Raw genomic sequence first — 21,749 nt, forward strand, 5'->3', positions numbered from 1 at the left:
GTGTGTGTATGTGTGCATGTATATATATGTTGATTGAAATTCATTGACTCTTAGCTTTCATTGACATCTGTTTAAGCAAAAAAGTTAGTCGACTAAACACATGGCTGACAGGTGTGCAAAATCATACAGTTCTCAGAGTATGGAAATATTACCTTTCCATGGGGGAGCACAGGGATTTTTCCTCTTGCAAAAAATTATGTTTTGATATACATTTTTAATTCAAAGTTTTGCATAGACATAGACTGTCAACATTTGGAAAGTAGATCTTTTCTCATTAACTTTGTAAATATCGATATTCAGGTGTTTTGTTCAATTTCAGTATACGCACACACACACACACACACACACACATACACACACACACACACACACACACACACACATGCACACACACACAAATACATATAGACACACAAACACACACCATCAGTGGACCTCTTCAGATAAAGAATGTGAGATAAAACATATACTATATTATCTATGTATTAGGCTCCCTGTCAAACTTCAGACCCATAACATAGTAAGATATCAAACTGTAATCCGGTTTATTCAAAACTCCAAGTATATAAAATATATACAAAGTGTTTAAAAAGTATATAAAGTATATTAAACAGGACATACAGCACTAAAATTCTCCAACTCAAAAAATTTAATTACTGGAACGTGAACATCATTACCACAAAGACTTAAAACATGTAATTTTGCCCTCAAACTCTGGTATCTAAATATACTGTCTCTGAGGTCATTCTGCCTTGAAGTAGGAAGAATATTTCATTTAGTAGAAAAGCAAGCTCACACAAACTGCCCATTCTTTCCCAGGCACATTACTGAGGAAGAGGCATTCTCATGTTCTTTATTTTACCCTATTTAGTGTGCCTAAATTCATTAATGGCTAATGTTCTGTATAACCTTTGTACCCTTTGCTTGGATCATGTAGGGTAAGGAGGAATTAAGGTTCATTTTATTGCTTAGCATACCTCTCAACCAGACAGATTTTTGAAGAATTTGACTCATATTTTGAGTCCACTTTTCATAAATGTGTTTTTTTCTGGCAAGTCATTGGCAAATCATTGAGGATTAAAGTCAGAAAATAATGACAGGCATTTGAATTTCAGACTTCATACCCTTCTGGAAATTCATGCTAATAAAAAAAAACTGTTGTTCTATTAATTTTCCAAGTTTATAAGAGCAATATTTAAAAAGTGTCCCTATTTTAGGGCCTTTGCCCCCCCCCCCCCATTATTGATGGCTTTATTCAGATTTCTTGCTCTAAGAGGTTGAGAGATATGTTGTTTAGGACTGACACCAGTCAAACACAAAGTGTTTTCTGCAGTGACGTAATAATGGTTTGGCTGTCATTATGTTAAAAGCAGTGGCTTTGGAAAGAAATGTTGGCAATATCTTTTTGCTGTATCTGAACTTGAAAGTCACCCAAATGTCTGGCCTACTTAAGCTGAAATGATAATTTACATTTTACTGCAACCAACTTCCATATTTTATGTCTATAATATTTTATTTTCCTGTCAACCAGTAGCTATTTTAGCTGACAGTAGGAACTCTGGTGCATAGTATATGTGAGTATGTGCCAAAGCAGCAAACTAGATCTATAATACCATACTCAGCTAAAGGTAATTTAGAAATCTTCTGCTTCCCTCTTTTCTTCTCGTGTGTGTGTGTCTGTTTGTGGATCTCAAGCAATCAGCTTGGTTGCCTGGCAATAGGATGCCTGGATATGTTTTGGGATATGTTGCTGTTCTTATTTCTAATTGTGCTACTGGTAAGCCTAGGCTGTAGATTAAAAAAAAGGTCTGGTATATATCTGTAAATGTGAATAAGTGTGTTTATTCAAAAAGACCAGAACAAGACACTTTTCAAAGTCAAAAAGTAGCAAATTAATTAAAAAGAACAAACTTTGACTGTGACTTCAAGCTTGGGATACATGCAATCTAAAGAAGTCCTCATCAGGAATTAAAATGCTTGCAAAAACATTGATATACACTGCACAGACTTTGCTATAATGTTATTTTTTTTCTCTCCAAATTGGGTGATCAGAGGTAACTTCTGATCTGATGAAGTTCTAACAAGGGTATACGTGCTCATCTCTTGTTTTAACTTAATAAACTGTGGTTTAAATAAGCAATACCAGCTTAAGTCTTGTTTTCTTTTTTAATAAGATTGCAAAGTAATCTCTGACATGGATCTTACATAAGATGTTTTGACAACAGTGAATTTTAATAATTCATGTGATGATGTCAAGAGTAATCATTCCAGTACAATTATTTTCCCTTTTTTCTTTTGTCATTTCTTAAGGATAGTATTTTCTATCCTTAAGACTGGAAAACTACATTTTCTCAGTACTAGGTAATGTTGTCTATCTAAATATCTTATATATCTGTCTATCTGTCTATCTATCTACCTATCTATTTATCTATAGGTATACTTAGGTATAGTGCAATCATTGAATGTTGACATGATTCTCAGAACTATCTATCTATCTATCTATCTATCTATCTATCTATCTATCTATCTATCTATCTATCTATCCATTTATTTATCTAATGATATACTTAGATATAGTGCCTATCATTGAATGTTGACATGATTCTCAGACTATGCAAATTGCAAAACAGTGTTTTTGTGGGGGGGGGGGGCTGGAACCCCATGCACCCCACACATGCTAATTATTTATTCAAACTCTAACAGTGTACAGTCAGCAGGAAAGTAACTAAAATTATCTAAACAACATAATGACTACAGTCAAAATAGCTAAGCTGCAAAATATCTAAACACAAAATATTGACAAAATTGAAGTTATAATAGCAAAGGGTTTATGCCCTATCCCCACAGTTGTGCAAGCACAAAACTGGCATATATATTTATCACAGGGTGTTGGGGGTGCAATACACAAGGGTGCATGGGGGCATGCTCCCCTGAAAAACATTGACCAAATGTTTGATATTCTAAGATTTTTCAATGTTTTTCTATATGGTTAGATTAGGTTAGACCCCAACTCCCCCCCCCCCCACTAATTATATATATCAAATTTGAGATCACACAACAGTGAGGAAAGGGCATAAATCCTTCCCCAGTGTAACTTCAATTTTGTCAATATTTTGTAGTTTAAATATTTTGACTGTCAAAATTATGCTGTTTAGACCATTTGAAGTACAACTATGTGTATACATATATATATATATATATATATATATATGTGTGTGTGTGTGTGTGTGTGTGTATATATATATATATATATATATATATATATATATATATGGGTCCACTTCACATTACTGAAAGCACAAAATACTGACATTCATTTGACTGAGTCCACAATCCCGAATGTTCAAAATAATGAAAACTCATTTGACTGAATTTCAGAATACTGAAATCTTACAGTGCTGAATTGCAAAATACAAAATGTTAAGCCATAGACATGGTGTGTTTCTCTTCACCTGTGAATTGCTTAACATAACAAAATATGCACAGATCCATGAATACCAAACATTTAATCAAAAATAACATTAACATTCACAAAACCTAGGTTCACAATACCAAATAAACTGCACAAATATCACCAACAATTCATCTCACCAAATGAAAATTATAAAAGAAAAAAATGCACAGTTACAACACCAACGACTAACTCTTTCCAAAATTAAAACCTACTTACCTTATTAACAGACACTGGATGATATAAAACCACACTGCACCCCCACACCCCCTAAATTATATATACTAACTCCAGGATCACACTACAGTGGGGAAAAGGGCATATACCCTTTACTTACCTTATAGTACTGTGTACACTGCCATTTTGTGTTTTGCAATTCAGCATTGTAAGCTTTCAGTATTCTCAAATTCAGTATACACACATGCAAACACATGCAAACACACACACACACACACACACACACACACACACACACACACACACACACACACACACACACACACAGACATATCTACACAAACAGAGAGATATGGATGCATGACAATCTGTTGACCTATCTTTCCTTTGCTTAAAAAGTAAAATAAATAAACAAAGTAGCTGTATTGTGTTTCTTTTTTTTTCAAAAACATTTTTATATTGTTTTCATTATAAACATAAGCAAATATACATATAACAAATACAATAAAACAATAACAAAACTATTTGCAATATTTACATTCATCCATGATAAACAATCATTTTATCCATGAGAAGTTATCAGCATTTGTTCAAAAGGTTTTCCAATTTTTGCCATGCTATTTTTTTATGAGTAATGTTATGAGTTCTATAACAAATGGTTTGCAGTTCTTATTTACAAACAACTTTTGCTAAATTAATAAAATCTTTAAACATCAAATCTTGTTTACTTTTCTATTTCAAAGTAATAACTTTTCTGGCAATTAAAAGAATTGACCAGAGTAACTGAATTTGAGATTTATGTATTACATTAGGTATAGGAACACTGAACAGGATTAGTGAGTTAGAAATATGACAGTTATCAGACCATAAAGCATTTGCAAAATATCTGAAGTCTTTCCAGTATTGAACAACATTTCTACATTCAATGAACATGTGAACCCAGTTGGCTTCTAGTAATTCATCACATTTCCAACATTTACTTTCACTGTTTTTGAGTATAAGATTTATTTTATGTGGAGTATAGAAGCTCCTATTCATAAATTTCCATGTATACAATCTCCAATATAATGAAGAAGATGTACCATACGTAGAATTTAATAACAATGTTTTTGATTCATCAAATATTTGTTCTCCATTAACCTTTACATAGTAATTCCAAAAATCTGAGTCAAACTGTAGAGTGTTTTCTCTTAGTATCTTATAGATAGGTGAGATACTTCATTTTTGATTGTCTGTCTTTTCAAGACACCTAATAAAAAGTTGAATCAAACTAGGTATAGATTCAGTCTCTAGGTTGATTGATACTCTCATTTTGTTTTCTATAAACTGCCATAATGAGTGTATAAACAACCAACTGTCTTGACTATTATCAAAACTACATAAAAGAGAGTTTAATGGTTTAATACTCTTATTTTCAATAAACCGATGCCAGAATATCAAGTTATTTTCCTTTAATTTTTGCATTGCATTGCATTGATGTCAAAAGAATCTAGGCAATCAGAGGAGTATGCTATAGGGAATATAAGAAATAGAAATTGTTTAATGTTGTAATTACAATCAATTATATTTTTAAAGTTATTAAATATTTTGATTAATGCCATAAGAAAAATTATCAAACTTCTTATTAAATAAACAAAATTCACGTAAAAGCCAATGAACTCTTCTTATTCTATGTTGTTCCTTAAATAGATTTTCTATAGTTCTGACATCAGTTATATGAATCTCATGTATTGTTTTCCAGCCAGATATAAAGGTAGGTGTGATCCAATGTAATATTAAATTAATTATAACTGACTTGGAATAAAGCCCTAAGCTAGGGGAATGCTATTCCATTACTGTTTCATGCACTAACGTATCATTTATATGCAATCCTAGTTTTTAAGGGGAACCATACAAATTTAAATAGCATGGAATCTAATTTTTCTAAGTTTTTAGGAGGGGGTAGTATCAATGACTGTATATAAAACAACATTTTAGGTAAAATGATCATTTTAATTAAAGAGAACCTATCCTCCATTGTGAAGAACATTTTATTCCATCTTTTGATTAGTTCACTAATGGTGGTTATTAAATTATTGTAGTTTAGTTTAACAGACTCTTTCCATGTACTATTTATACTGGCACCCAAATATTGTAATACATCATTCCCCCAATTAAACAGGCTATTCTCTGTTAGATTTTTGTTGAACTTTTTGTTAACTAGTAATGTTTTGGATTTATTATGATTAAATTTAAGCCCTGAAATTCTTTCAAACTTGTTTAAGGTATTTATAGCATCATGCAAAGAACCATCAATATCACCCAAGGTTAACAACATATCACCAGCAAATAATTGTATCTTAGGACAATAGTCCTTATTAGTTTGAAAGCCTTTTATATTTTGTTTTTTTCTGATATATGTAGCATGCAATAATGGTGACAAAGGACAACCGTGTGTAGTTCCCTTGAGGATTTTTAGTGGTGAGGATAGACATGATCCGATTTTCACATAAGCTTGTGCCCCACTATAAATGTTCATTAATAAGGTGACAAAATCTGAGGAGAATTCAAAACCAATCAGAATTCCTTGTAGATAAGACCAACTAATAGAATCAAAAGCCTTTTCTGTGTCAAGGCTGATAATAGTTAGTTGTCTTTTGTATTTGCATGCTATATCTGTTAATGATAGTAATTTAATAATGTTATCTTGTACTTTTCTATGAAGAATGAACCTGCCTGATCATTATGTATTAGATTAGGTAATATTTTCTTTATCCTATTAGCTAATATTGTCATGAAATTTTTATAATCAGTGTTTAGTAGCAAAATTAGCCTATATGAATCACAAGATTTGGGGGCTTACCTTGTTTTAATATGGGGGAGAGTATTTCCACGATGGGGGTGTTATACATTTTTGCTTAACCACAACAAAGGCACTCATTTTCTTTATTATACATTCAGGAAAAATCTTGTATAGTTCAGGAATTATTCCATCCGGTCCTGGAGCTTTATTATCTTTTAAATTTTTTATTTGCTCTTTCACTTCTGTTAGTGTTATTTGTTTATTTAATATGTTATTTTGTTGAATTGACCCTTTAGTAGTTATATTTTCTTGAATAAAAGTATTTATTACATTATCTGTCTCCAAAAGTGGTGTGTTATTATTTATATATTTATAGTAGTTTTTTGAACACTTCTAATATGCCCATTAAGTTAGATGTACTCTTAACTGAACCAGCACTTTTATATTTAATTCATTAATAAAATTTTGATTGTTTTTTTTGGATCTTACCGCTATTTTATGTAGATATTTGGAATTTACAGCATAAGATTGTAATTTGAATTTTTCCAGGTTTATGGCTACTTTATGATTCAGAACTTCTAAGTATTTTTGATTTAACTTAGTCATTTCATTATGTGCTACTTTCTTATTTGATTTTGGGTCCATTTTTATCTTGTCTATGTTTTTTTGTAAGTCTAAAAGTTCTTTGTCCCACTGTGTCCTTTTTTAAGGTGCCAAGATTTTATTCTACCATCTATATAAACTTTAAAGGTGTCCCATAGTATAGTATTAGTCACTTCACCATTATCATTTGTTTCCATAAACATGTCTATCTCTTTCATTATCCATTCCCTAAAGTCATTTAACTTAGTTATGTAAGCAGGAATTTTCTGTAGAAATATTACATCATCTGTAAGTGCAAGGTTTAGAGAATTATGGTCCAAAAGTGGACAAGTCATTATAGATACGTCACTTATTTTAGACTATATATTATTTGCTACAGAGACTTTATCATTGTCTGTTTGTGTGCCAAACCTATATGAATAGTGAGTATAGAATAAGGAATAATGTTCTCTTAGAGCATGTATATCTTTAAGGTTCATTTGATTTTTAAAATCATTTAACTTCTTGGCTTGAGATGTTAGTTTTATTTTACCATTTTTAGAAGTATCATTGCCTGATAATAGGCAGTTTAAATCACCTGTTGCTATAATTTCCCCTTTTGCATTTAAAATAATCAGGTCCAGATATTTGTCAACATATTTAGTACTCAGTCCTGGTATCCATTATGTAGTAATGAAAGTATAATCCTTCCTATTGATTTCCAAAATAACCATGCTTAACATCCCATCTTTATCTGAAATTGTATCTATAATTCTTGGCATAGTATAAGTATTATTCCATAGAATAAGAGTGTCCCTTCTCTTAGTCTTAAAACATGAATCAGCCAGAATGGTATAGCCATTGAATGAGTATTTTTGTAGATTTTTTTTTTTTTATCAGATGGGTTTTCTATAAAAAGATGATCTGGGCTTTATGCATTTTGATATATTTAAGCAAACCAGCTCTTTTGACATTATTGTTCAAACCATTAATATTTAATGATAAACATTTATAAGTCATTGACTATGTATATGTTATTAATAACTGAAAGACCTTTCTTCCATGTTGACTTGAAATCTACTGAAAACTTACTTATCATGGATGCATAACGTGTATTAAGCACGACTTTCAAAAACCCAAAACTATTTACAAACACATACATGAAACATAACGTTTCTGGTTTAGTTAAAAACTTAACTAAACCATCCATCCACCACCTCTCCAATACCAAACGACACAAATTATCCATCTCTGCTTAGAATATAGTATGAAAACAAAAAAGAAACGCATTATAAAAGCAGCTAAAGAAATCTGAATCCACAAAATATACATTAGAATGAGAGCATCCAATATATCTGAAGCTATATGAATATGTCACATATGATAATAGCACCTCTATTACATAGATATGCTAGAAATACACATCAGATCAAAGTATGTATAAAAATTAGAAGCTGAAGGTTAAAAAAATTGTCATTATTTCCAAGACTTTTCAAGAAATATCAGATAATTTAACCATTTTGTCAGTTATCTAACATTTTTCATGTAAGGATATGTTGAATATATATATATATATATATATATATATATATATATATATATATATATATATATATATATATATATATATATATAACACTTATTACAACATAACTATTATATTTTACAATCATACACATATTACTCATATTTATTAACAATATCTGTGTTGGCATCTTTCATCAGAAAGGGGGTAGAGAAAAAAAAAAGGATGCCTCACAACCCTCTGTTTCGTTACTAAAGGTTTAGTTATATAACATAAGTCTGATGTTAATATGCATAATGAGTTTTCTAATGCAGCTCCTAGTTCACTTGATGTCATTTAGTTACTAATAGTGTCACTGAATTTGCAGAATGTATGCATCTATAAGAGAACATTGGCATTTTCAAAGGAGTTAAACACTTTTATCAGAACTAATTATTTACCATTTTAGGTATCGAGTAAAGGATAATAGAATTTCAAGAGAAAGGAATTCTAAGTACAACCATTTAAAAAGTTTGAAAGGTCAAATGATGTCATCACTGTTGTTTCAGCTTCATAAACTAGTTAAAAAGTATCTAAATAGGCTCATGCACAACAGAAGTTGTCTCTAGTGATGAAAAAAGCATTTCCAGTGGGAAATAGATCTTGAAGTTTTTATAGTTTACAGAAAGCACAAAAAAAAACCACCCAAACTGCCTTGTCAGTGCATGTCATGAATCTCCACATTGAGAACAGTCACACACACTACTAGTTTCCTCACAAAACATCAACATCATGAAAAAATTAACCCTTTCATATAAAACATATAAAAACAGAAGTAACAACAGCTGCGGGCAGCCGCGGTGGTGCAGTGGTTAACGTTGCCACCTCACACCAAAAGGTTATCTGGTTCGATCCTTGGCTGGGGTGCCTTCTGTGCAGAGTCTGCATGTCCTCCCTGTGGTCATGTGGGTTTCCTCCGAGTGCTCCGGTTTCCTCCCACATCCCAAAGACTTGCTGAAGGTGGATTGGACACTCTAAATTAGCCCTAGGCATGAGTGCATGCATGCATGTGCCTTCTGTGGAAGGTTGGCCACTGGGCTGGCAACTCGACACCGTAAAACTCCACTGCCAGTTATGAGCAGATAGGTGATCTGCTGTGGTGACCCCTAACTGGGAAAAGCCAAAAGAAGAAGAAACAACAGCTACCTCAAATCAGAAATCATATTATAACATTTCAATCATTTACCCACCAGTTAACCAGGCCAGAGAGAGAAAAAAAAAGGAATCTAGTATATATAAAACTTATATTTAGCTATCTATAAAATGCCATTAATGTACTGTATTAATGTTTAAATGTATCTAAACAAAGAGTCTAAAACATCTAGTTAGAAACACTAATCAGAAACACCTTGTTACCCCATCACTGACCCACTAGAAAAATGCACTTTGGTATTAAGTCAAATGATACTATTACTGAAGAATTAGAAGACATACATCATTTGTAGTTATTTAAAAGGGAAAAGTATGTAAAGTACTTATAATGGGGAAAAGGGAGAAAAGGAACATTGGTAACAAAAAAGAATAGGAAGAAGGAAGAGAGAGGGAGAGAAAGAGAGATAATGTTATTTAAATACTTAGTACTATATGTAATTAGAAGAATTAGATATAGAAAGGAAAAGAGGAAGTTAATAATAATAATAATTATTCAAATTACCTTACAGCATAGAGACTTACCAAAATCAAATATATTATGATTCATAAAACAAAGCATTTAAAATTAGAAGGAATTTATTCATTTATCATTTAGTTTCTTAGTTTTGTTTGCTTCTTCCTTCACAGACCACCCATTTTTGTTGCCTGTCTCTTCAAACTCTGGGATGATCATTCCATTTCTTCTATGACCAACAGTATTTTCTTCTTTTGGATAAATTCTACTGCTTCTTGCAGGGAATCAAAGATCTTCACTCCTTCTGGCAAGGTGATTTTTATTCTTGCAGGAAAAAGAATTTGAGCATTAATATTGGCTTTTTTCAAGGAATTAATTAGAGGAACACATTTCTTTCTTCTGGATATGACTGTAGAGGTGTAGTCATTGTCAAAACAACTTTTTCACCCATCTTGATAGGGGAATTAGTCCAAGCTGATTTCAGCACTAAGTCTTTGTCTTGCTAGGAAAGAAATCTAACTATTACAGACCTGGGGTTAGATGAACTCAGAGATGAAGCTGGATTTGCCAAGGACCAATGAGCCCTCTCAATTCCAAAAGAGAGGGATTCAGGCATGTTTAGTGCTGATGAAAACCACTTATTCAGGAACTGAATCATGTTAGCAAGCTCTTCTTTCTCAGGAATTCCATATATTCTTATATTATTCTTCCTTGATCTACTTTCAAATTCTTCCAAAATCTCAATTAGCCTGGTATTTTCTTTCAGAAGAAACTAATTGTGATGTTCATTTTCTGTCACTCTAGTATCTAGGTCAGTTATTGTTTCCTCTAAGGCAAGAATATGTTCAGATTGTTTTTTTTACTATTCCATTTAAAAGTTCCAGTTGCTTACTGCATTCTTGTTTGATAATATCCATTTTGTTTTCGGATTTGTCCATTTTTAGTGACAGTTCTTGGATGTTTGTTATTATAAGATGTAGTTCTTTCTTCACTGCACTCTCCTGGTGTGGGTTCTTCATGTTGCTCATGTTTTTACTGACAGTTCTTGGATGTTTGTTATTATAAGATGTAGTTCTTTCTTCACTGCACTCTCCTGCTGTGGGTTCTTCATGTTGCTCATGTTTTTACTGACAGTTCTTGGATGTTTGTTATTATAAGATGTAGTTCTTTCTTCACTGCACTCTCCTGGTGTGGGTTCTTCACGTTGCTCATGTTTTTAGTGACAGTTCTTGGATGTTTGTTATTATAAGATGTAGTTCTTTCTTCACTGCACTCTCCTGGTGTGGGTTCTTCACGTTGCTCATGTTTTTAGTGACAGTTCTTGGATGTTTGTTATTATAAGAGGTAGTTCTTTCTTCTCTGCACTCTCCTGGTGTGGGTTCTTCATGTTGCTCATGTTTTTAGTGACAGTTCTTGGATGTTTGTTATTATAAGATGTAGTTCTTTCTTCACTGCACTCTCCTGCTGTGGGTTCTTCATGTTGCTCATGTTTTTACTGACAGTTCTTGGATGTTTGTTATTATAAGATGTAGTTCTTTCTTCACTGCACTCTCCTGGTGTGGGTTCTTCACGTTGCTCATGTTTTTAGTGACAGTTCTTGGATGTTTGCTATTATAAGATGTAGTTCTTTCTTCACTGCACTCTCCTGGTGTGGGTTCTTCACGTTGCTCATGTTTTTAGTGACAGTTCTTGGATGTTTGTTATTATAAGATGTAGTTCTTTCTTCACTGCACTCGCCTGGTGTGGGTTCTTCGAGTTACTCATGTTTTTAGTGACAGTTCTTGGATGTTTGTTATTATAAGATGTAGTTCTTTCTTCACTGCACTCTCCTGGTGTGGGTTCTTCACGTTGCTCATGTTTTTAGTGGCAGTTCTTGGATGTTTGTTATTATAAGAGGTAGTTCTTTCTTCACTGCACTCTCCTGGTGCGGGTTCTTCGGGTTACTCATGTTGGGATCTCCAGTAGAAAACTTCTTGACAGGAATAATTAAAACATTCTCTTGACTATGTATTAATTTTTAAAAAGTAATAAAGAGTTTATGTTAATCTATCTTTCAGTATACCATTAGTTAGATTTTTCTAAAAATTAAATTATATTTCCTGTCAAGATATTAAAATCTAAGCAGAGCTATGCATTTCTGCTGCTATCAGACTAGAATCTTGGCCACCCCCCCCCGTATTGTGTTTCTTGAATGTAGTTTTTGATAGCTAACATCGTGGCATCTCCTCTTTTGTATGCAGTTTAACGTAAAGTCATTCAATCATGTTCCATCACCTTAAATGTAATCAGTGTTTTTGGTGTTGACTAGTGATTCGCCAATCTGCTCTTCATTGGATCATGTGTTTTTAAAGAAATCACTGCAAATCTTAATACCATGAAACTCTGAAATAAGAGCTACTACCATAGGTCTTGTCAGGGGGTGAGTACTTCCTTGCCTATACATTGTGTTGAGGTAGAGAGATTCACTAAATTGATACATATTGTGAAATCTTGACAACACTGGATCCAGGTGTGACAGAGAAATATGACAAAGGGAGATACTGCTAGCACAGTTGTCTGGAATGTTGTAAATGGTTATGCGTTAATCGTGCTTCATGTAAGATACTTGTGTTACAAATGTATTAGAACTATATGGCATGTATATATCAAGCTAGGCTTGTACAGACATGTATGTTGAAAAGATATCTTATAATGTACTGAGCTTAAAAATGTATCCACAGTGTACCCTACTGGAAAACAACAGACATGTACATGCAATATTGTAACTGTTTAAATGTATAGTTTAACAGTGGAAACTGGAATACAGGAGGTTAACTTCAGAAAAATAACTAAAATTAAATTACTTTATAGACAGGCCATAAAAAAGATATTATCTTTCAGTTTCACTGCAATAACAGACCAATGTCTATACTAGGGAGATTTCTCTATTGTCTTTAAAGTGAAATAATTACTAGTTCTGAAATGTTAAGGGATGCAATTGTTTTATGACTTCCACTATCTGCATAAGATTTGAGGTCTATGTATTTTCACAGGTAGATGCTAAATGCTACTAGCTGCCATCAATTGTTATGTTGGACCTGGGTACTAGTAGTCAGATGACAAGCAATGATGTCATTCTGCAAGTTATCTCAGCAGTAATATTTGTGATATTAATTTGGGAAGTCTCTTAGAGAGAGACAGCATTCTGTATAGCATAACGACAAAGTACATTATATTTAATGCATAGAGACACTTTTATGGGGGACCCTCTGAGACCTCATTTTTGCCAGCCCATCCCCCATACCCAATGCCAATACAAGCTGTACTAGCTACTCTCCAACCCCCTGCACTTACTCTATTTTTCCTGGGGCCAGTCATTGATCCTGAGGGTGTTCTTGTTGCTCATCTCCTCTGTGCTTCCACCCTGGGGGATTTTTTTTTATAACTTATCCTCTCCTTCCTCTCTCACACTCTTTGATTATGTCCAAGCACAACTCCCCTTCTTGGACCACACCTTCTTTTACGCAGCATTTCAGCAAGTGCCCTTACACCTTGGATGGACACTACTATATCTTTCCTGCAGCTGTTTACCAGAGCTACTAATCAAACTCGGGTCATCTGGAAATGCAGTGAGACATTATAGAAGTAGCTTGCTAGGTGCTAACTAGGTGGAAGTGGGTTTCATTTGCTGGACCCTGTTTGTGAGTTATTCTTTTTTCTTGTGTATTTATTCACTTTTATCTGCAAGGCACTCCTTGCCAGCTATCTGCCATCTAGTGTTTAGTGACACCAAAACATTTCTCCATAAGCAGCTTTAAGGTTTCACACCACCAAGGCACCTCACCTTAAATGACTTCAGGTGTCCATGCCACTGAACTGACAGTCTGTAAATAATGTCAGCTGTTAATGACAACTTTCTAGGAGTTTCTGTGAGTTGCTTCTTTGTAAATGATCTCAGAAGTTATGACACTTCTTCATAACTGATCTTTGCTGTTATGTCAACACCAACAGACAGAAAGAATGTAATCATACTCCAACCCCACACACACATTTATATGATGCCAAGTTATGGGACTGTGAAAATGCATTTACACAAAATACTGAGACACTGGACAAACCTGGTCTAGAACCAGACCTGCTCTGCTTAAGACTTATGTAAGAGAACAAAGCTCTGCATGTGTGAACATCTATAAGCTGTCCCTTATAGTCTACAGAAATTATGTAGAAGAGTTGTTTGTACTCGGAATGGCCACAGCTGTATAATATTGTATAAATGGACTTCAGGAATATGCCAGACTGTTGAATCCTTTGCAGACTTGGCTAGCACTTCCTTATGTAATAGGTATTTAAGTCATACTTCATCCTTCCCCCAGGTGGAAGCTGATTGGCATTGCAGTATGGCCAAGTAGCTTAAAGAGACTGCACACACACACACTCTGCTTTTCCCAAACATAATAATATCTTCCAGCTCAAATCTCTAAAACAAAGAGGAAAAAGGTAACTCATTCTTAAACATCTAAAAATCTTTGTATTTCTTCACATGCATGCCACTGTGTGGGACCCTAAATTGGACACTCTAATGATGAAAAGAATGAAACATCCCTTATCAGCAATATCAAAGCTACAGACATCAAATGAGCTCTGTTTCAATCATCATACCTAGGAAAAAGGGTATTGGTGTAAAAAGTCTGAAAGTGCCACATTATATCTGCTGCTTTGGCAGAAAAATATATCAACCTATCCATTTTAATGGTCACAAGTTATATGATTTTTTTTACATCAAAGTATTCACGTTATCCTTTTTTGCTCTAAGATTAGACACCACTTTGCACATTGTTAGACTGTTGAGCCAGTCAGTCATATTGACCTAGCAACTGCCCAATTTCATCCTTAGCTTATATTTTTTATTTTCTATAAATTTTTAAATCAGATTTTATTTATTTTTCTCATGATGGTTCCAAAATGCTAGGAGAATGAAAAGAAACAATAGATGGAGAAAGCTTAGAATTCTACTAATAAAGGATGCTTCTCTCCAGACTACAATAATCACAGCTGAAAAATTCAGTGGGTGTGCGTCATAATAGGCAGTAAGTATCGAAGGATAGTAAAAGATCATTTATTTATAGTAATGCCAGTTTTACCTCAACTAAGTAATGTTTATTTGGGCTGAAGTATGCACAACAGTATTAAACCTGAGATATATATACTACTGATAAATACCGTGACTGTTTCTAATGAATGAATGGAAAGACATTTATTTATTCGTTGATTATTCTTAATGTTTTATTTTTCTGAGATCTGTGCATTCACAATGTCAGTAATAAGAGAAAATAGAGCAATAATTATGTGCAAGGATTTTTTAACAGTATAAATGTGACAGTGGATTCTAAAAGTAACACAAAGTTAAAGACGACTACTATTGCAAACACACTACAGTGTACATAATCGGCTTTTATTAGTAGTAGCTTGGTGTCCCTACAAAACTGATACCACGTTTCTTGAGAGGAGGAGGTGAATTCTGATTTTTATGACATCATTTATTTCAGTATTTATCACTAACTTCACTTCCGTTTGATGAAGGACTGAGAATAAATGTCATACTCACGCATGACAGTCTTTAAAATGATTACTTTTCTGACCTTTCTCTGTCTTCACATTAGATATGTGTGTTTATCAAATTATTTCCCTTCCTCTACAGGTACAAGTGGGGACCACACCTCAGGACCAAAGAATTGTTGGCTATGTGTCCTGCACGCATTTGCATGCTCTGGCAGGTAAGCAATAAAATGACTCTTTATCTTTTTGAACAACATGAAGATTTTTAAATACTAATGAAGCTTCTGTCCCAGGAAAAGCTGCCGTAATAATATTTACATTTTCAACCCATGGATGTAAATAACTTGTTATGGGCAGGGTGCTGTCCACACAATGCTGACTAGATTTATGTGCAATTTGTCTATTTAGCTATATGCCCTTGATGTGTCAGCTTTGCAAATGATATGCTGAATCAAGGTTGTAAATCAAAGTGAAGCTGGTCAGTAACTCAATGACATACTTTCCTTTTGCACTGAAGAAAAATGAAAGGCCACAAAGCACTGTACTTAGTCTACATAGAGCAAATTTTAAAAAAAGGTCAGTCATGAGAAAAAATTCACAGGCTGATAATGTTTAGTACAAAAAATGTCTTTCTTTTACATATTGGTTGAGTGATTCCTGTTACGTCATTTATGTTCGGCTAGAGAATTTTAGATTATCATGTGAATACTAATATAGCTTTAAACAGATTATAGCAGATGTCTGTCTGTTTTGATTTTTTTCAGCGTAGTTACCATTTTCTGCGCATGCTGAAATGGCTTTTTTTAAGTCCTCTGCAATGCTGTACACTGAAATTCTCTTCTGATATTTTAAATGCTGGCACAAATGATGCTAAAATGTCTTTCCTGAAATTCTGTCATTTTGTAATCCTGCAATTTGCTAACATCATAGCGGCAATATTGGGGCTCTCAGGTTGATTTAATCAAAGAAAATAACAGCAACAATATATTACACAAAGAATTATACAGGCAGTTAGGAGCTAATTTTTTGAACATGCTTTAAATTATCAGATGCCATGTGAACTCCACTGTTGAAGATAAAATAATTTACAGAGCTGTGAGACGTTCACAAGTAAATTCCCATTCAGGATGCCCAGAATTGTATAATTGTATACATTTATTTATTACACAGGGAGTTTTCTTAGCACTATAAAATACACACACACACACACACACACACATATATATATATATATATATATATATATATATATATATATATATATATGTGTGTGTGTGTATGCATGTGCGTGATTATTGAGGTCATGCATTGCAGTCTGGTTTTCTGAAATTAAGGTTTTTCATTTATTTAAATAAATACAAACTATTATTCATTGCTTTTTCGAGGTGAGGAAGCAGTGCTGCTGGTATGGTGTAAAGGGTCTATATGTAGAATCACTCACTGCTGGTACATAGTGCAAAGGGTCTATATCTAGAATCAGGCACTGCCGGTACATACTGCAAAGGGTCTGTATGAAGAATTAGGCACAGCTTTTACATAGTGCAAAGGGTCTATATGTAGAATTAGGCACTGCAGATACATAGTGCAAAGGGCCTATATGTAGAAACAGGCACTGCTGGTAAATAGTACAAAGGGTCTATATGTAGAATCAGGCACTGTTGGCACATAGTACAAAGGGTCTATATGTAGAATCAGGCAACGTTAGGCCACGGTGTAAAGGGTTTGTACGTGGAGTCAGGCCCTGTTGGTACATGGTGCAAAGGATGTACATGTGCAGAATCAGGCACAGTTGACACTTGATATAAAGGGCATGCACATGACATCAGGCTCTGCTTCTGCATGGTGTAAAGGGTGTGCATGTGCAGAATCAGGCACAGTTGACCTTTGATATAAAGGGTGTGCACATGGAGCCAGGCACTGTTGTACATGGTATAAGGTGATTTCACATGCAGAATCAAGCAGAGCTGGTACATAATGCAAGGGGTCTGCATGTGAAGTAAGGCAGTGCTGGCACATAGAGCAAACAGTCTGCATGTGCAAAATCAGGTACTGGTGGCACATGGTACAAAGGGTGCATGTAAAATCAGGTACTGTGCTGCATGGTGTAAATGGTGTGCAGATGCAGAATCAGGCACTTCTGGTACATGGAGCAAAGAGTTTACATTTGTAGCCTGAGACTGATGGCACATGGTGCAAATGGTCTGCATTTGGATGTAGGTACTATTGGCACATGGTGCAGAAGGTTTATGTGGAGCATGACACTGCTAGCACATGTTGCAAAGGGTGTGCATGTGGAGTCAGGCATTCCTGGCACATGTTGCAAAGGGTGTGCATGTAGATTCAGGCACTTCTGGCACATGTTGCAAAGGGTGTGCATGTACAGTAAGGGATTCCTGGCACATGTTGCAAAGGGTGTGCATGTAGATTCAGGCACTCCTGTGACATGTTGCAAAGGGTATGCATGTAGAGTCAGGCACTGCTGGCACATGGTGCAAAAAATGTGCATGTAGAATCAGGCACTCCTGGCATGTGGTGCAAAGGATTTGCATGTAGAATCAGTCACTCCTGGCACATGGTACAAAGGATATGCATGTAGAGTCAGACACTTCTGGCACATGGTACAGTGGGTGTGCATGTAGAGTCATGCACTCCTGACACATTTTGCAAATAGTCTACATGGAGAATTAGCACATGGTAAAAAGGGTTTCTATGTGGATCCTGACACTTCTAGCACATGGTGTAAAAGGTGTACATCATGTAGAGTCAGGCATTGCTAATACATGGTGCAAAGGGTCTACATGTAGACTTAAGCACTGCTGGCATATGGTGCAATGGGTTTAAATGTGGAGTTGGGCACAGCTGGCATATGGTACAAAGGTTTATATGGGGATCCTGATACTGCTGGCATATATAGAAAAGGGTTTACATGCAGTGTCAGGCACTGCTGGCATATGGTGCAAACGGTTTAAATGTTGAGTTGGGCACTGCTGGCATATAGTGCAAAGGTTTATATGGGGATCCTGACACTGCTGGCATATGGTGCAAAGGGTCTGTATGTGGAATTAGGCAATGCTAGCACATGTTGCAAAGGGTCTAGATACAGAATAAGGCACTGCTAGCCCATAGTGCTAAAGGTTTATATCTGGACCCTGACACTACTGCACATGGTGCAAAGGGTGTGCATATCGTGTCAAACACTGCTGGCACACAAAACAAAGGGTCTGTATGTGGAGTCAGCCACACCAGACTATGTCTTAGTTAAACAGAATAAGAACATATGCTAAACTCTTGCAACTTTTAACTACTCTAAGTGTCTATCTTTTGACATCTGAGATGTCACGTACCTTTCTTGCATGAAGCAGACACTAATATTTTCCATACTCGACAGAAAAAAAAATGAAAAACTAAAACCAAACAAGGGTTAGATTCAAATCCCAGAGGATATTAGTAAATCCCTTACTAGCAAATGGTTGAGTAATATCAGTTTTACTTACTCAACCTGCAAATATTCCATTGTGTCAGAAGAGAAGGAATACTTGCAGAGTTAGAGAAATAAATCTGTAGAAGGGAAGAGTCATTTTTCATCTACACTGGTGTGTTTGGAAATACAAAAGTACACATCTCATTGAAAAAATGATACAAATACAAGCCCTGTAATTCTCTCATTGCAAGAACATTTATCAAAAAATATGAAACTTTGGATCAAGAAATGGGATTTACTCTTCACTGTGAGGGGGTTTAATGAGAAGTTTGTAAAGGTGCAGCATCCCTACAGTTCACTGGGAAAGACCCCTTAAAAGAATTTAACTTTTTTTTACCTTCCTTGCTGATGGAAAAAAAACATAGCAGGCATTTTGAGAAAAATATAGGAATTATTGTGATCTTAGCATTTGTCATTAAATCACCATTTGGCGGTTTATGAGAATTCTGTAGTACTGCTCCTCTGTTTCAGCTGCAGTGCTTCCTGATTGCAAGGATACTATAGTACTGTTATCAAACGCACTAGCAACAAGGCAATCCAAAAGAAAAGGCAAAGGCAGATATAGAACTCAAAATTTTAATCCAAACAACAGTATTGAGCGCTTTCATAAACCACTTACTTCATCAGAATCCAATGAATAAAAAACAACACCATCCTTTTATACCCCTCCACTTAATCATATGATTAACAACAATTAAGAACTTTCTTTCTTAACCCCCCATACCAAATATGTGTCAAATATGCCAGTGTTATTATGTGGGCAAAACTATAAGAAAAATTAAGGAATGCATATATGAGCATAAAATTGACATCAGAAAATTGGACCAAAGCAATGTTTTGGCCAAACGCATTATGGAATTTTCTGATCACTACTTCCACTTTTATATATTGGAGCAAGTGTTGCAAGATATTAGGGGAGGTCCCTGGGGCGACACTTTGGAGGAAAGAGAACTGCGTTGGCAGTTCCATTTGAATGCTACCACCCACCCTGGTTTAAATGAGGGCTTATCTATCTCCAGTGTCCTCAGGTTGAAGTCATACCTCATTTAAACCGGGGTGGGTGGTAGCATTCAAATGGAACTGCCAACGCAGTGTACAAGGATTCTGTAGTGCTGTTCCCTGTACTAGTGGTGGTATTTCCTGTGTATGAGGATTCTATAATACAGTTCCAGCATTGATATTACCTGGGTACAAGGATTTTATATTCTACTCCAGCAGCTGTGCTTCCTGGTAAAGGGTTTCTGCAGTATGGTCCACCTATTCCAGCAGGGGTGCTTCCTGGGTATGAGCATTCTGTAGTACTGTCCCCATGTTCTAGCAGCTGTGCTTCCTGCATACAAGGATTCAGTAGTGCTGCTCCTATGTTCCTGTGGTGATATTTCCTGCGTATGAGGATGCTGTACCACTCTTCTCCTGTTGCATCTGCTTTACCTAATGATCATGCTATCCATCTTCCCCTCTACAGAGATGCACATATATGCATTTGACAAAGAGAGCCACACTGCATTTCTGTTGTTTTTACATACATTATATTACTATATATGTGGGTATGTATCCACACTGATATACATATCTACATGTAATCTATATATATCTATATATATATATATATATATATATATATATATATATATATATATATATGTATAGACACACACATACATATGTATACACACATCACACACACACACACACACACACACACACACACACACACACACATATCTATAGCTATATCTATATCTATATTTATATATCTATATCTATCTATATATATATATATATATATATATATATATATATATATATATATATAATATTATATATAAGCATTTTTGATCTGATTTATATATATGTAAAACTGTTGTGTTTTTACTCCTGAGCTAAGCCTGAAATTTGTCCTTCTGGATCATTTTCTACCCCTCTGAAAAAAATCTAAATAAAATAAAAATTCTACACAGCTTTGTGGAAACTAATGTTTGTACTCAGAAAGGAATTGACTTCTCAGGTTAAGACAGCAATACCTGTACTAGTGAACAAAGAATGCTAAAAGATTTGTACAGCTGATGGTGGAAATAAACCATGAATATATTTGTTTCTTTTCAGGACCTTCATAAAGTTATCATTTTGGCAAGAAGGCCATTTCTGTTACTTTCAAGTTGAAACTACTCCTACATATAGCACCCTCTATTCTCCCCATTTTAGAAGACCCATGCTACTCCTGAAGTTTACCTGTACCAATGGGTAGTACAAAAAAGAAACTGCTGAATAGTTTCAGACATCAGTGGTAATTTTTTGGCAGTGAGTCTGTCTGGTTGACAGTATGAACATGGTGCTGGACACAGAAACAAACATGTCAGTAGCTGTACACTTTATGATGAAAGGACTGAACACAAGATGCTTGTATTCCATGTACTGCAAAACACTTGATATTAGCATACATTTACTTATGTTGACATGATGGCCTAAACAGCTTCATACGCCCCCTAATGATGGAGAGGTCACCTGTGCTGGCATATACACTAATGTTTTATACAAGCATCTGTATAATTGTATTAACTCTGATGTACC

At 34.7% G+C, this 21,749-nt stretch overlaps 1 protein-coding gene across 2 annotated transcripts in view; it reads left to right on the forward strand.

Annotated features, from left to right (window-relative positions):
• The window catches only part of SMPD3 (sphingomyelin phosphodiesterase 3), a 1,377,949-nt gene that overhangs the window by 1,137,762 nt on the left and 218,438 nt on the right, over positions 1-21,749 (forward strand). For both annotated transcript variants that reach the window (XM_044081341.1, XM_044081340.1), the window contains one exon: positions 15,840-15,915. In XM_044081341.1, the coding sequence (XP_043937276.1) occupies positions 15,840-15,915 (76 nt within the window). The remainder of the gene's footprint in view (positions 1-15,839; positions 15,916-21,749) is intronic.

The sequence above is a fragment of the Protopterus annectens genome, chromosome 8.part0 (genome assembly GCF_019279795.1).
Source record: "Protopterus annectens isolate FY-2018-M chromosome 8.part0, PAN1.0, whole genome shotgun sequence".
In the NCBI taxonomy this organism is placed as follows: domain Eukaryota; kingdom Metazoa; phylum Chordata; order Ceratodontiformes; family Protopteridae; genus Protopterus; species Protopterus annectens.